The sequence below is a fragment of the Culex pipiens genome, chromosome 1 (assembly GCF_016801865.2).
Source record: "Culex pipiens pallens isolate TS chromosome 1, TS_CPP_V2, whole genome shotgun sequence".
Taxonomy (NCBI): Eukaryota; Metazoa; Arthropoda; class Insecta; order Diptera; family Culicidae; genus Culex; species Culex pipiens.
This window is the reverse complement of record NC_068937.1, coordinates 96,759,842-96,772,651: the sequence shown is the minus strand read 5'-3', so window position 1 is coordinate 96,772,651 and position 12,810 is coordinate 96,759,842. Positions and strand designations below refer to the sequence as shown.

The 12,810-nt window shown below is 37.1% G+C and overlaps 1 protein-coding gene across 1 annotated transcript; it reads left to right on the top strand.

The window, feature by feature from the left end:
• Positions 1–7,845: 7,845 nt before the first annotated feature.
• LOC120424457 (uncharacterized) lies at positions 7,846–8,752 on the top strand. Its single transcript, XM_039588591.2, has 2 exons — positions 7,846–8,042; positions 8,108–8,752. The coding sequence occupies exons 1-2, from the start codon at positions 7,929–7,931 to the stop codon at positions 8,684–8,686; spliced, it is 693 nt and encodes a 230-aa protein (XP_039444525.1). The 5' UTR covers positions 7,846–7,928; the 3' UTR covers positions 8,687–8,752.
• The last annotated feature ends 4,058 nt before the right edge of the window (positions 8,753–12,810 follow it).

The following is a 12,810-nucleotide window of genomic DNA, read 5'->3' as shown; positions in this document are numbered from 1 at the left end:
AACTAGACTTGGTTGAAGTAACCCGAAAATATGAAACGTTGCAGAGTTTAGGAGGTTCAGCTCTCAGTTACCCTCATAAAATAGAAGAATTAATTGTGCACCATTTGGTGCGTTAGCGTTTGAATATTAGAAGTTGTCGATCAGTATTTATTGTGTTATTATATTTAAATAAAGCCTCTAATGACCAGGGATATTATTGTATGAATTCATTTTAAACTAAAACGACCGGCGAAATTTTCGAAATTATAATCGCGTCTTCCCTACTTGGAGATAGTTTTGTTTCTTCTTTATAAACACGATGAAGATTTTAAGGTGAAAACCGAACGAATAAAATATTCTCAACATAAAAAAAAAACGAAATTAAAAACCTGACTAAACGGTTCACTAACTCACGAAAAATATTATACGACACGAAAACGAAAAGCAAAATCTTAAAAAAAGTATTTTTTAGCTAAATATACCTATAACTATCAGAAGAAACCGAATACACCCTTACCAAAAATCATGGTTTTTTGAGTTCCAAATCCCACTTTTCATATCAACAGAACAACAGAACAACATGACGACAGAACAACAGAACAACAGAACATCAGGACAAACGGAACAACAGAACAACAGAACAACAGAACATCAGAACAAACGGAACAACAGAAAAACAGAACAACAGAACAACAGAACAACAGAACAACAGAACAACAGAACAACAGAACAACAGAACAACAGAACAACAGAACAACAGAACAACAGAACAACAGAACAACAGAACAACAGAACAACAGAACAACAGAACAACAGAACAACAGAACAACAGAACAACAGAACAACAGAACAACAGAACAACAGAACAACAGAACAACAGAACAACAGAACAACAGAACAACAGAACAACAGAACAACAGAACAACAGAACAACAGAACAACAGAACAACAGAACAACAGAACAACAGAACAACAGAACAACAGAACAACAGAACAACAGAACAACAGAACAACAGAACAACAGAACAACAGAACAAAAGAACAAAAGAACAGTTAAACTATGGAACATCAAAACAACAGAACGAAGGATGACTCTTATTTTTACTTCATCTGTAAATAATACACTCAGCAGTTTATAATTAATGCTGTCACAAGTTATCACTCAATCTCTTTTCCACCGAAAGGGTTTCCACATCAAGCCAGTAACGTTTGAATAACAACTTCCGCCCAGTTGTTTTTTGTCCATCTGGCCAACTTCCCTCGACAAATCATTCCACTAGAGTAATCGAAACGCCCACATATCTGTTCAAGTCTCGGGCGGCTCGGACCCGACTCCGTTTCGAATCATGATTGATAGTGTTGTTTTTATGCCAACAAAACGGAGAGAAAACACCCCTCCCGGCACTATCACACATAAACGCTCGAGAGCTGGAAAAGTAAACACGACCTCTGTTTCTCTCGGTGATCCTTGCTGAGCAAGGTGGGTTGATTTTCCTAAAAAAAATATCTCATCATTTTGGTGAAGCATGAAGGCGAAATCTCTATCAAACTCTCAAAAGACCATCAAAGAGTAAACGATATTTTTATAAATCTCTGTTATTAAAATTTCTTCCGTAACTTGGATTTTCACGATATTTCACACAAGAGAGAAAAGAAATTCAGTCTCATTTAAAAATCTCTCTCAGTGAGTACTCAGTGAAACTCTTCCGAGTATGAATATATCATCGCTGAAAAGTTTAAAAATCAGCAATATTTCGTAAAACTTATTTATCAAACGCACGATGAAGCCAAAACCCTCCTCCCTGACCACGTGTGTGTGTTTCCGGTGGGGAGGCCATTTCGTGTCGGCTTTGGCAAACAAAACGGGTGTGCCCACTAGCCTGGGGCCATGTCAAGCTCGAGATCGAGGTGCGGCGGGCCTTTTGCAAACATGGTCCTTTGACCGGCCAGAGAGAGCTTTTTTGTTTTGCTGAAGCATTATCGGTTATGATTGCGCCGGCTGTAATTAGCTGAAGGTGATAATGAGTCGTGTTTTTTTTTTTGTTTATAATTGGTGGAGCAACATTTGATAGGGTCGGTGCGACAATGCTCCTTTCACATCCTTTCACTACACGCGTTTTAATGGGAAGATAGGCCGTAAGAGTAATGTCGTACTTGGCGTCATCGGCTTATCGGCTAATCTGTTTAGAACAGAAACTTTTAGTTTTTTAGGTAATTCAATTTGATTTAATATTTTATTGTCAAGAGAAGGAAAAACACTAAATACTAAAGTGAGCAATTCTCTACGAAATTAGCCGATTTTGACCATTTTTATTTTTTTGTAATTTTTGATTTGGCTAAAACTTTGTGGTGCCCTTCCCTATGACCAAAGACCAAAGCTATTTTGTGTCATTGGTTCACCTATACAAGTCTCCATACAATTTTGACAGCTGTCGATACAAAAATGGTACGTAAATATTAAAATAGCTTTAACTTTTGAGTGAATTTTCTGATCAATTTGGTGTCTTCCGCAAAGTTGCAGGTATTGTTGAGGACTATTGAGAAAAAAAAGGTACACGGAATATAAAATGCCGATTTTTAAATTAACTTTTTTTTCACATAGACTCAATTTCACAAAATACGTATTTTTTATTTTCGAGATTTTTTTATATGTTTTAGGGGACAAAAACCCGCAACTTTTGAGCCATAGAGAAGCATGGTCAAAAAATCTGCCACCGAGATATGATTTTTTGAAAAACAATGAGATTTCTGGAAAAAATCGAAAATTCATACAAAAAAAAAATTTGACCTAATTTTTATATGTGAATTTGCAATCGAAAAGTACTTTACAGATTTTTTTTTATAATGGGCTCCATTTTAGAAATAATTTTTCAGTTTTTCGATTTCGAATCATCCGAATTTGAGAATTTGATTTCGAATCATCCGAATTTGAAATAAGTGTTGCAAAATTTGAATTATAATTTAAAAGTATTCTTACATTTTATGTTCCAAAAATATGTTTCGTCGACCATTTTTTCAGCACATTATCAATTTTTGGACATTGTCCTCAAAACACAACAAGTAGTAGTTTGTCTTTTCAGTGTCTTGCGAACCTTCGAGGTGAACGGACACTAGAGCTGCGGTATTTTTTACTACCTAAGCTCAGAGTTATTTCAAACAAAATTCACAGTCTTTTTAAAGACTACCAGAGTTACTTTCCAAAATTCTAAACAGTCTTTTCAAGACTAACCCCACCTGAAATTTTGTTGTATTTTACAAACGAAGCCATCTTTTTAAGAGAACTTTGCTTGCAAAATGCGTCAAAACAAAGGTAAACGCAAATCTTCTGAAGATTTGGTCGTTACGTCGGTGAAGCGTTTGAACGCTAAATCGGCTAACGGAAACAGAACAAGAAAACAGCCTCTTCTGAGGTCTGATTCTGATTCTGAAAGTGAGGTCAATCCTCCAATTCCATTGGCAAACAGTTTCGGTGTTTTATCCGAAACTGTTGACAAGGATCCTTCTCCTCGTACTGAGCCTTCTGCCGTCGAGAAACGAGTAAAGGCTCCGCCAATTGTAGTGACTTCCGTCTCCGATTTGGCCAGCTTTCGAACGCAACTGAAGAATTGCAAGGAAACTTGCAATTTGAAGGTTTCGTTCCAGCTTGGTCGAAGAGGAGAATGTCGCTTGTTGACGGAATCTTTACAAGATCACCAAACTTTTGTTGGTTATTTGAAAAACCACAAACACAATTTCTACACGTATGAGACCAAGAATGCTCGTCCATTCAAGGCGGTCCTGAAAGGTCTCTCCAACGACTTGTCGGTGGATGAGATCAAAAATGAACTTAAGGTGTTGCTTGGCTTTGCCCCATCCCAAGTAATACCAATCAAGAAAAAATCAAACGGGAATATTTCTCGCTTTGGTTTGACTTCTCAATTTTATCTGATTCATTTCAACAGAAATGAAATCAACAATTTGAAACTTTTGGACAAAGTTCAGTTTTTGTTCCATGTACGGGTAAAGTGGGAGCATTTTAAGAAACATGGCGGTAATGGCCAGAATCTGACCCAGTGCCGGCGTTGCCAGGCATTTGGTCACGGTACTGATCATTGCGCCATGGTTCCAAAATGCATGGTTTGCGGGGATTCTTCTCACGACAAGGACAATTGTCCCGTGAAAGAAGTCACCCAATTTAAATGTGCAAATTGTGGTGGAAATCACAAATCAAATTTCTGGGATTGCCCCATCAGAAAAAAGGTTTTGGATTCTCGTGCTAAGCATCAGCCGAAATCCAAACCGAAATTTTCTCAAAGTCAGGTTGTACCTGCATCTTTAAATCAAACGTTCGTGCTGTCTCACTCGAACAATGCTAGAAATACCCCTACCGTGGAAAAGTTAGGTAACACTAATGGTATTTCTTATGCCAACGTCGTTTCGGGTTCGGGTTCATCCACGAATTTTAAATCCTCTACCAATCTTCCTGAAATTGGGCAGGTACCTCAAATTTCAATTGAAAATTTTTCTGCTGGCAACGCTTTGGGATCTTCTGATCTCGGCGATGTTACGTTTGAAAAAATGACTTTTTTGCAAAACTCACTGTTTGGTTTGATTCAAACAATGAGTAATGCTACATCCATGATGGAAGCAATCCAGATTGGATTAAAATTTGCAAATGATGTTGTTCTTACCCTGAAGTTTAATCATGGATCTAAGTAATTCCATCAATATTATGAATTTTAATGCTCGCTCTTTAAAAGCGAAAGAAAATGAATTTTTCAACTTTTTACGAGTTCATAACGTGCATGTTGCTGTTATAACCGAAACATTTTTAAAAACTGGCACTTATTTGAAAAGTGATCCAGATTATAAAGTTATAACCAATAACCGAATGAATCGAAATGGCGGTGGAGTTGCAATAGTTATCCACCGTAGTATGACTTATAGCACGTTACGTGACTTTAAGTTAAAAGTTATTGAAAGTTTGGGCATTGAACTTGAAACTTCTTTTGGGAAAATTCTGATTGCAGCTGCATATTTGCCTTTCCAATGCACTGGGGAAAATAAAAATTATTTCAAAGGGGATTTGAATAAACTTACTAGGAATAGATCTCGATTTTTGATCATCGGTGATTTTAATGCCAAACACCAATCTTGGAATAATTCAAAAGTAAATTCCAATGGTAAAATTCTATTCAGAGATTGCACTTCTGGTCTTTATTCGGTTTTATACCCGAATGGGCCAACTTGCTTTTCTTCTGTTAGAAATCCATCAACAATTGATTTGGTTTTGACAAATCAAAGTCAGTATTCTGGTCCTTTAGTGACTCATGCTGATTTTGATTCTGATCACCTTCCAGTAACTTTTTCACTTTCTCATGAAGCAGTTACCAGACCCAATAGTTCTGTGTTTAATTACCACAAAGCTAATTGGGACAGGTATCAGCATCATATTGAGAATAATTTAAATCATGATTTTGTTTTAGAAACCAAAGCTGATATTGATTCAGCCTTGGAATCTTTAACTAATGCAATTTTGGATGCTAGGAATATTGCTATTCCTAAAGTCCAAGTCAAATTTGATTCTCCCATTATTGATGACGATCTTCAGCTTCTGATACGTCTGAAAAATGTTCGCCGAAGACAGTATCAACGTTCTCGTGATCCTGCACTGAAGCGAATTCAAAAAGATTTGCAAAAGGTTATTGACCACAGATTCACTCTCCTGCGAAATGAAAAGTTCGCAAGAGATGTCGAACAAATTAAACCTTATTCCAAACCTTTTTTGAAACTTTCAAAGGTTCTTAAGAAACCTCAAAAACCAATCCCTTCTTTAAAAGATGGTGATAATATTCTATTAACTAATGGGGAGAAAGCTCAAAAACTTGCTCAGCAGTTTGAGAGTGCTCATAATTTGAACTTAAATGTTTTGAGTCCTATTGAAGATCAAATTTCAATAGAATTTCAGAATATTGTTGATCAAGAATTTTCATCAGATGAAGTTTTTAATACAGATCTGAATGAAATAAAATCTATTATCAAAAAATTTAAAAATATGAAAGCCCCTGGTGAGGATGGCATTTTTTACATTTTAATTAAAAAATTACCTGAAGCAACTTTAAGTAGCTTGGTCAAAATTTGCAACAAATGTTTTGATTTGGCATAATTTCCCAGTAGTTGGAAAAATGCCAAAGTAGTTCCGATTTTGAAACCGGATAAAAATCCTGCTGAAGCCTCAAGCTATCGGCCCATTAGTTTGCTTTCATCTATTAGTAAATTATTCGAAAGAATAATTCTTAATAGAATGATGACGCACATTAATGAAAATTCAATTTTCGCTGATGAGCAGTTTGGATTTCGCCTTGGGCATTCAACTACTCATCAGTTGTTGAGAGTTTCAAATTTGATTCGAAGTAACAAATCTGAGGGCTATTCTACTGGCGCTGCTCTTCTAGACATAGAAAAAGCATTTGACAGTGTTTGGCATAAAGGTTTGATTGCGAAATTGAAAAGGTTTAATTTTCCGATTTATATCGTGAAAATTATCCAAAATTATTTGATGGATCGTACTCTGCAGGTATGTTATCAGAATAGCAAATCTGATCAACTACCTGTACGTGCCGGCGTCCCTCAAGGAAGCATTTTGGGTCCAATTTTATACAATATTTTTACTTCTGACTTGCCTGATTTGCCCCCAGGATGTCAGAAATCACTTTTTGCTGATGATACAAGCATCTCCGCCAAAGGTAGAAGCCTTCGTGTCATCACAAGAAGATTACAAAAAAGCTTGGATATTTTCAATTCTTATTTGAAAGAATGGAAAATTACTCCAAATGCTGCAAAAACTCAACTTATTATTTTCCCTCACAAACCAAGGGCTGATTTTCTTAAACCAAAAAGTCATCACATTATAAAGATGAATGAGGTAAATTTAAAGTGGGAGGATCAAGTGAAATATCTTGGACTTGCTTTTGACAAAAACCTTACTTACAAGGATCACATTGAAAGTATCCAGGTTAAATGTAACAAATATATTAAATGTTTGTATCCACTTATAAACAGGAATTCTAGACTTTGTCTCAAGAATAAACTGTTAATTTATAAACAAATTTTCAGACCTGCCATGCTTTATGCTGTGCCGATCTGGACAAGCTGTTGCTTAACCAGGAAGAAAAAACTTCAGAGGATTCAGAACAAAATTCTGAAAATGATTCTGAAACTTCCTCCCTGGTTCAGCACCAGTGAACTTCATCAATTAGCCGAAGTTGACACTTTGGATGTTATGTCCAATAAGATAATTGATGCATTTCGACAAAAATCATTGCAGTCTTCAGCTGCATTGATCCGCTCTTTATATAGTTTATAAGTTAGTTTTAAGGTATCCCTTTTCCCTTTTGTACATGTAGGATCTCCTACATTTGAAATCACTGAATAGCGTAAGCTACAATATTTCATGAATAAATGAAAGTTGCTTGTATTTAAAATTGAGGTGAAAAGTCATCGATTGTGATTGGACACTCAATAATATTTTAACTGAATGAATGTACATGGAAGAGAAAATCAAAATAAATATAAATTAAAAAAAAAAAAAAAAAAAAAGTAGTTTGTCTTTTTATTTAAAATATTTTTTTGTGAGTCGAAAAGTTTATTTTCCAAAGGTATGATTATAAGTTTAACAGAAAGGTTACATATGGAATGCAATTTTTGAAAAAAAAATAATTAAAATGAAAGCCTTCAATGCTCTCAGCTCATGTCCATTTAAAAAAAAAATCAAGAACGTAATGCAAACATGGTTGCAAAGGTATTGTTTCTGCAAACCAAACTCATTTTCAATTTAGCTGCACGGTATAATCAATTGCTGCTAAAATCAATCTAAGCAATCTGAATCTTTATGACTCAGCGCTTGTCCAATCCGTCAAAAAGTTCTTTCAAAAATTGAGAAATCTTTTTAAATCCCCCGAAATAAAACCATGAAGCGAAGTCAGTTCACGCACAAACCCTCGGAAACGGAGGAAAAGGTCGTCATAGAGTACAAGGGCCGTTACTTTGAAGTGCCTCGGTCCGAGTATCAAAGGCGGTTGACGGTAATCCGAGATTCCGAGGATTATTCAAACATTTCATTAACCAAACGTCAACTCTCCCCGCACAGCACATCGAGCAAGCGCAAACAAGCAAACAAATTCAGGCCGTGTCCCGAATCCGTTCCGACGTTGCCTCCACCAGCCATGGCCCCAACCCATCCGCCCCGGAAGCTCGCTCCAAGAACAACAACACCGACATGGTCACAAGCTTTTTCGACCAGTTGGAGCAGAGCTTTAAAAAGTCCATGAACCAATCGGAACGAGCTCAAGAAGCGCCAAAGACCCCGCTGGAAAGCCATTTCACCCTGGAAGACTGCAACGAGAGCCAGCAAACGATCGTTGAACGACCCAAAGACTGTCCGATTCCGGTCGACTCGGCGCCGCAAGATCCACGCCTGTTCATGTACGTGGCCGATTCGCTGGCACAGCTCAAGAGCACCGTGACGGACCTGATCGATCGCATCATTGTGGACATCGAGTCGAAGGCGAGCCTTAGCCAGAATGTTTCCTGCGAAACGGTTCTGATGAAACGGACTCTCGGCGAGGGGGGCGAGAAGTCGGTTCAAAATTCGGAGTTCTATGCGCAGAGCAAGCAGTTGTACGGAGAAATTGAGGACATTGTCAAGCGATTGAAGGATTTGGAATGACATCTGCGATTTTATATTTTAGTGGATTTTTATTTTATAAGTTTGTTTAATAAACTACTTTAAAAATCTTGTTCTATTCAAATTTATTGTACAGTCCAGATTCGATTATCCGAAATTTTGATTATTCGAAGGTATGGGACTTCGAAGAATCGAATCACGAACAACACATTTTTTTTGTGTTTTTTTTTATTTTCTAACTTTTAACATCAAATTCGAGTTCTGCGACCTCATTTTAGTCTAATTTGAATGGTTGATTGCCTATTAAATAAAAATCATGCATTTTTTTAAATAAATAAATATTTTTGCCGCCATCTTGAATTCACTTTAGAGTAGTTTTTTTTTTCAACTTCGTCCCATACAGCCAGATTGCAAGTCGCTAGTCTGAGATTTGTATTTTCACTTTCCCAAGCAAAACATATATGTTGTTTATATGTAAGCAAAACATTATGAGTATCGAGATGAGTATACTCACTACAGAGCGGATTCGTTAATTCGAATTTCGCAACTTCGAATGTCCGCTTATTCGAATGCTCGATAATTCGAACGAAATCGAATTAAAAAGCACTCAAACGTCAAAACCAGTGTTCGACGATTTCCGAGCAGATTTTGGCCAGATTTTGACAGATTTAGAATTTTGTTCCAAGTTTGAACTATACTTCTTGATTAAAATGAACGGTTTTAAATATATAAAAAAAATATTTATTTAAGTTCAATCTAATATAGAACTTACTTAAGAGGGAGTCCTCGAACAGGGCATACCCCTTTGTATGGGATTTCGATTGGACTAGGGACCTATATACTGCCGTTCTACGCATAATTGTCCCATTAGGGTGTAATATGGTTGTATGGAAAAAAATAAAGTTGTTCAAATTTAGCGGGCACAGCAACTTTTTAGTTCCTTTTGGGGTCCTAAACAACTCCCCAAAGTTTGGGAACGATTGGTTTAGTCCTCACTTTGCGCAAAGCGATTCAATTTTCCATATAAATTTGTATGGGAAAAACCATTTTTTTGGATTTTGATATTTATAAAATCCACGTTTCACGCTGTACTAAAACCAGATTCATATTCGGATGCTTTGGAATGTGCTCTACAACTTCCTCGAAGAGAGTATGGTGCTAACTTGCTCCTAAAAAAAGATACAGCGTGTTCAAAACTCGTCTAAAACGTGTTTTTTGCTCGAAAATCACGTTTTAGACGAGTTTTGAGGACGCTGTATCTTCTTTCAGGGACAAGCTAGCACCATACTCTCTTCAGGAAAGTTGTAGAGCACATTCCAGAGCATCCGAATATGAATCTGGTTTTAGTACAGCGTGAAACGTGGATTTTATAAATATCAAAATCCAAAAAAATTGTTTTTCCCATACAAATTTATATGGAAAATTAAATCGCTTTGCGCAAAGTGAGGACTAAACCAATCGTTCCCAAACTTTGGGGAGTTGTTTAGGACCCCAAAAGGAACTGAAAAATTGCTGTGCTGGAAAATCGATTTTGATATTACACCCTATTGTCCCATGTCATTTTTGGACTTATATCATTGTCTTGTTTTAGGAGTACAAAGTACAAAGGAAAAAGTCATGGTAATTTAACATCAGGAAATCTTTTGTTGACCCGAGCAGACGGAAATAACTTGGGAATAACATTTTTTGATATTTGAAAATACTAGGACAATAACATTTCATGTTATTTATAACAAGATTTGTTATTCGTCGTTATGATTTTTTTGTTATTGGATTGTTATTGTAATAACGAAAGTTTTGCTCCGCGTTTTTTCATGACTTCTCGTTCGAAATTCTTTGCTTGTGGTGTGTTCCGGTACGCGTTATTCAAGAATTTTCCGGATGGGTCAATTTCGCGGGTCGATTATCCGGTTTACAGAATCCGTGTTGTACTTCACCCGTGACTTCACCGGAGTTTGGTGGGTTAAAGTGGAACCAGAATTCCGACGGTTTTTTCGGAGATGTTCGCGTGGATTGGGCGTTGTGACATTTTGACGTGAAATCTCGGTCACAAAATAGTGTTTTTGAAGCCAGACTTTGGGTGTTAGTCTGAAAACAATGTTCGTCTCAAGTGACTGAAAATTGTGAAATTGCTCGATTTTTTCGAGTTTATTTTGCAAAATTGTGAAACTTGATTCTAAATTTCAAAATGGAGATGTTAAAAACTGTGCCTGCTGCTGGTAAAAATGTTGGTGTAGGAAGTGAGTGGTGGGGGGGAGGGGGGGGGGGTTAAGTGGAAGTTTCTCAGGCGAGGAAGAAGCAATTCGAGGTGGAGCTTACTCCGGAGAAAATCGGGGCCAGGTGGCTGTGGAAGCTGGAAACCAGTTCAACGGCGACGGAGGCAGTCGTGTCTGTGGTGGATCACTTGGCGGCCACATCCGGCAACCCAAGAGATGCAAAGGAAGCGGGGATTTACATAAGAGTTTACGGAGCTGGATGGATGATCCCAGAATTTGTTGAGAGCGTTCTAGTGTTGTCCCTATTATGGAGCAGCCGTGGCTGACTGGTCACGGTTTTCGCTTTGTAAGCGAATGATCCTGGGTTCGATTCCCATCTGCTCCCAACAAGAAAATTAAGGAAATATGAATTTTTGAAACTCTAAACATGAACGAAAAATCAAAGTCGCTCGAACCGGGGTTCGATCCCCCGTCCTTTGGATTGGTAGAATTAGGAATACTATTACTACAAACTATATACATGCTGGGCCTTTGTCCATTTGACAAGGGCTCGGAAGTTCTAAATAACGTTTGAATCCGATTGATGCAAACGTTCTTTAGGGCGGGGCTTGTCGATTCAAGCTGAGGTACCTCGTGCATGGCTAGCCTGCGTAGAAATGGGTCACCGAAGCTCGGCAGAGCTAACACCGTCCAAATGCCTATGCGAGTTATTTGCATGTATAGAATACAAAATCTTAAATACATGGAAACAACTCAATTTGTAAGAAGCGACCGCGTGGTCCCGTTTGGTTGGTTGCACACACACACACACATTGGATTGTTATTGTAATAACAGACTAATAAAATTTTTAGTTATTCTTCGAACAAATCTTTGTTATTAATTTTTGTTATTTTAACAACTAATCTGATCAACCCAATAACAGTTGGAGGTATTCTTCCATAACAAAAAAATGTTATTCCAAAGTTGTTTTGGATTTCAACCAATGTCAGACCAATAACAAATTTTGTTATGATAACATAAACTGTTAGGCGTCATCCATAAAGTATGTCACGCTCTAGGGGGGGGAGGGGGGGGGGGTTTGAGCATGTGTGACATTGCATGTTATAAATAAAGGAAAAGCGTGACAAAGGGGGGGAGGGGGGGATAAATTTTGGGTGTTTTTAGCGTGACGTACTTTATGGATGAAGCCTTATTAAACTCTTATGCAAAAACGGATTTTTCAAGAAGATTCCATAACACTTTCTGTTATTTTAACAGTATTTGTTATTGAAATTGTATGAATTTTGTTATAACCGTCTGCCCGGGGACTAATTTTTGTTGTCAGAATAAATGAATTTTGGTCAAAAATTATTTGTTTAATTTGAATTATTTCGTTTAATGTGAGGTAAAATAACATCGAAAAATTAAATAAATATTTAAAAAAAAAATATTTAACGTCCAATATAAAACTTTTTTTTATATATGGATTCTTATATAACAAAAACGAGGCTTCCTCCTCCTACTGGGTGTTAACGTTTTTTTTTGAATGACCACAATCTTTTAAATATGGCACTAGGGGACCATCCATAAACCACGTGGGGGTATGGCGATTGTCCACGCTCCATACAAAAAAGATTTTTGTTGTATGGACAATTGTCCACGAAGGGGGGGGGAGGGGGTTTGAGATTTCCAAAAAAGTGTCCACGTGGTTTGTGGATGGTCCCTAGCAGTATAAAACGATTAACTTTGGTACTGTCATCTGGGTCTGATTTAGGCTTGTTCCTGCACAGTATTTTGATATTTTTGATTAGTTTCGGATAGAACATACACAGATCAACAAAAATGGTGCGTCGCTTCCCGATTCACTCCAGTTGACGGTAGTTTAAAAATGTCACATTAAAATATGTATATTTTTCTTCCTCATTACTTCAATATTATCCAGAAATTTAGGGGGCAGAACAACTTCTTTT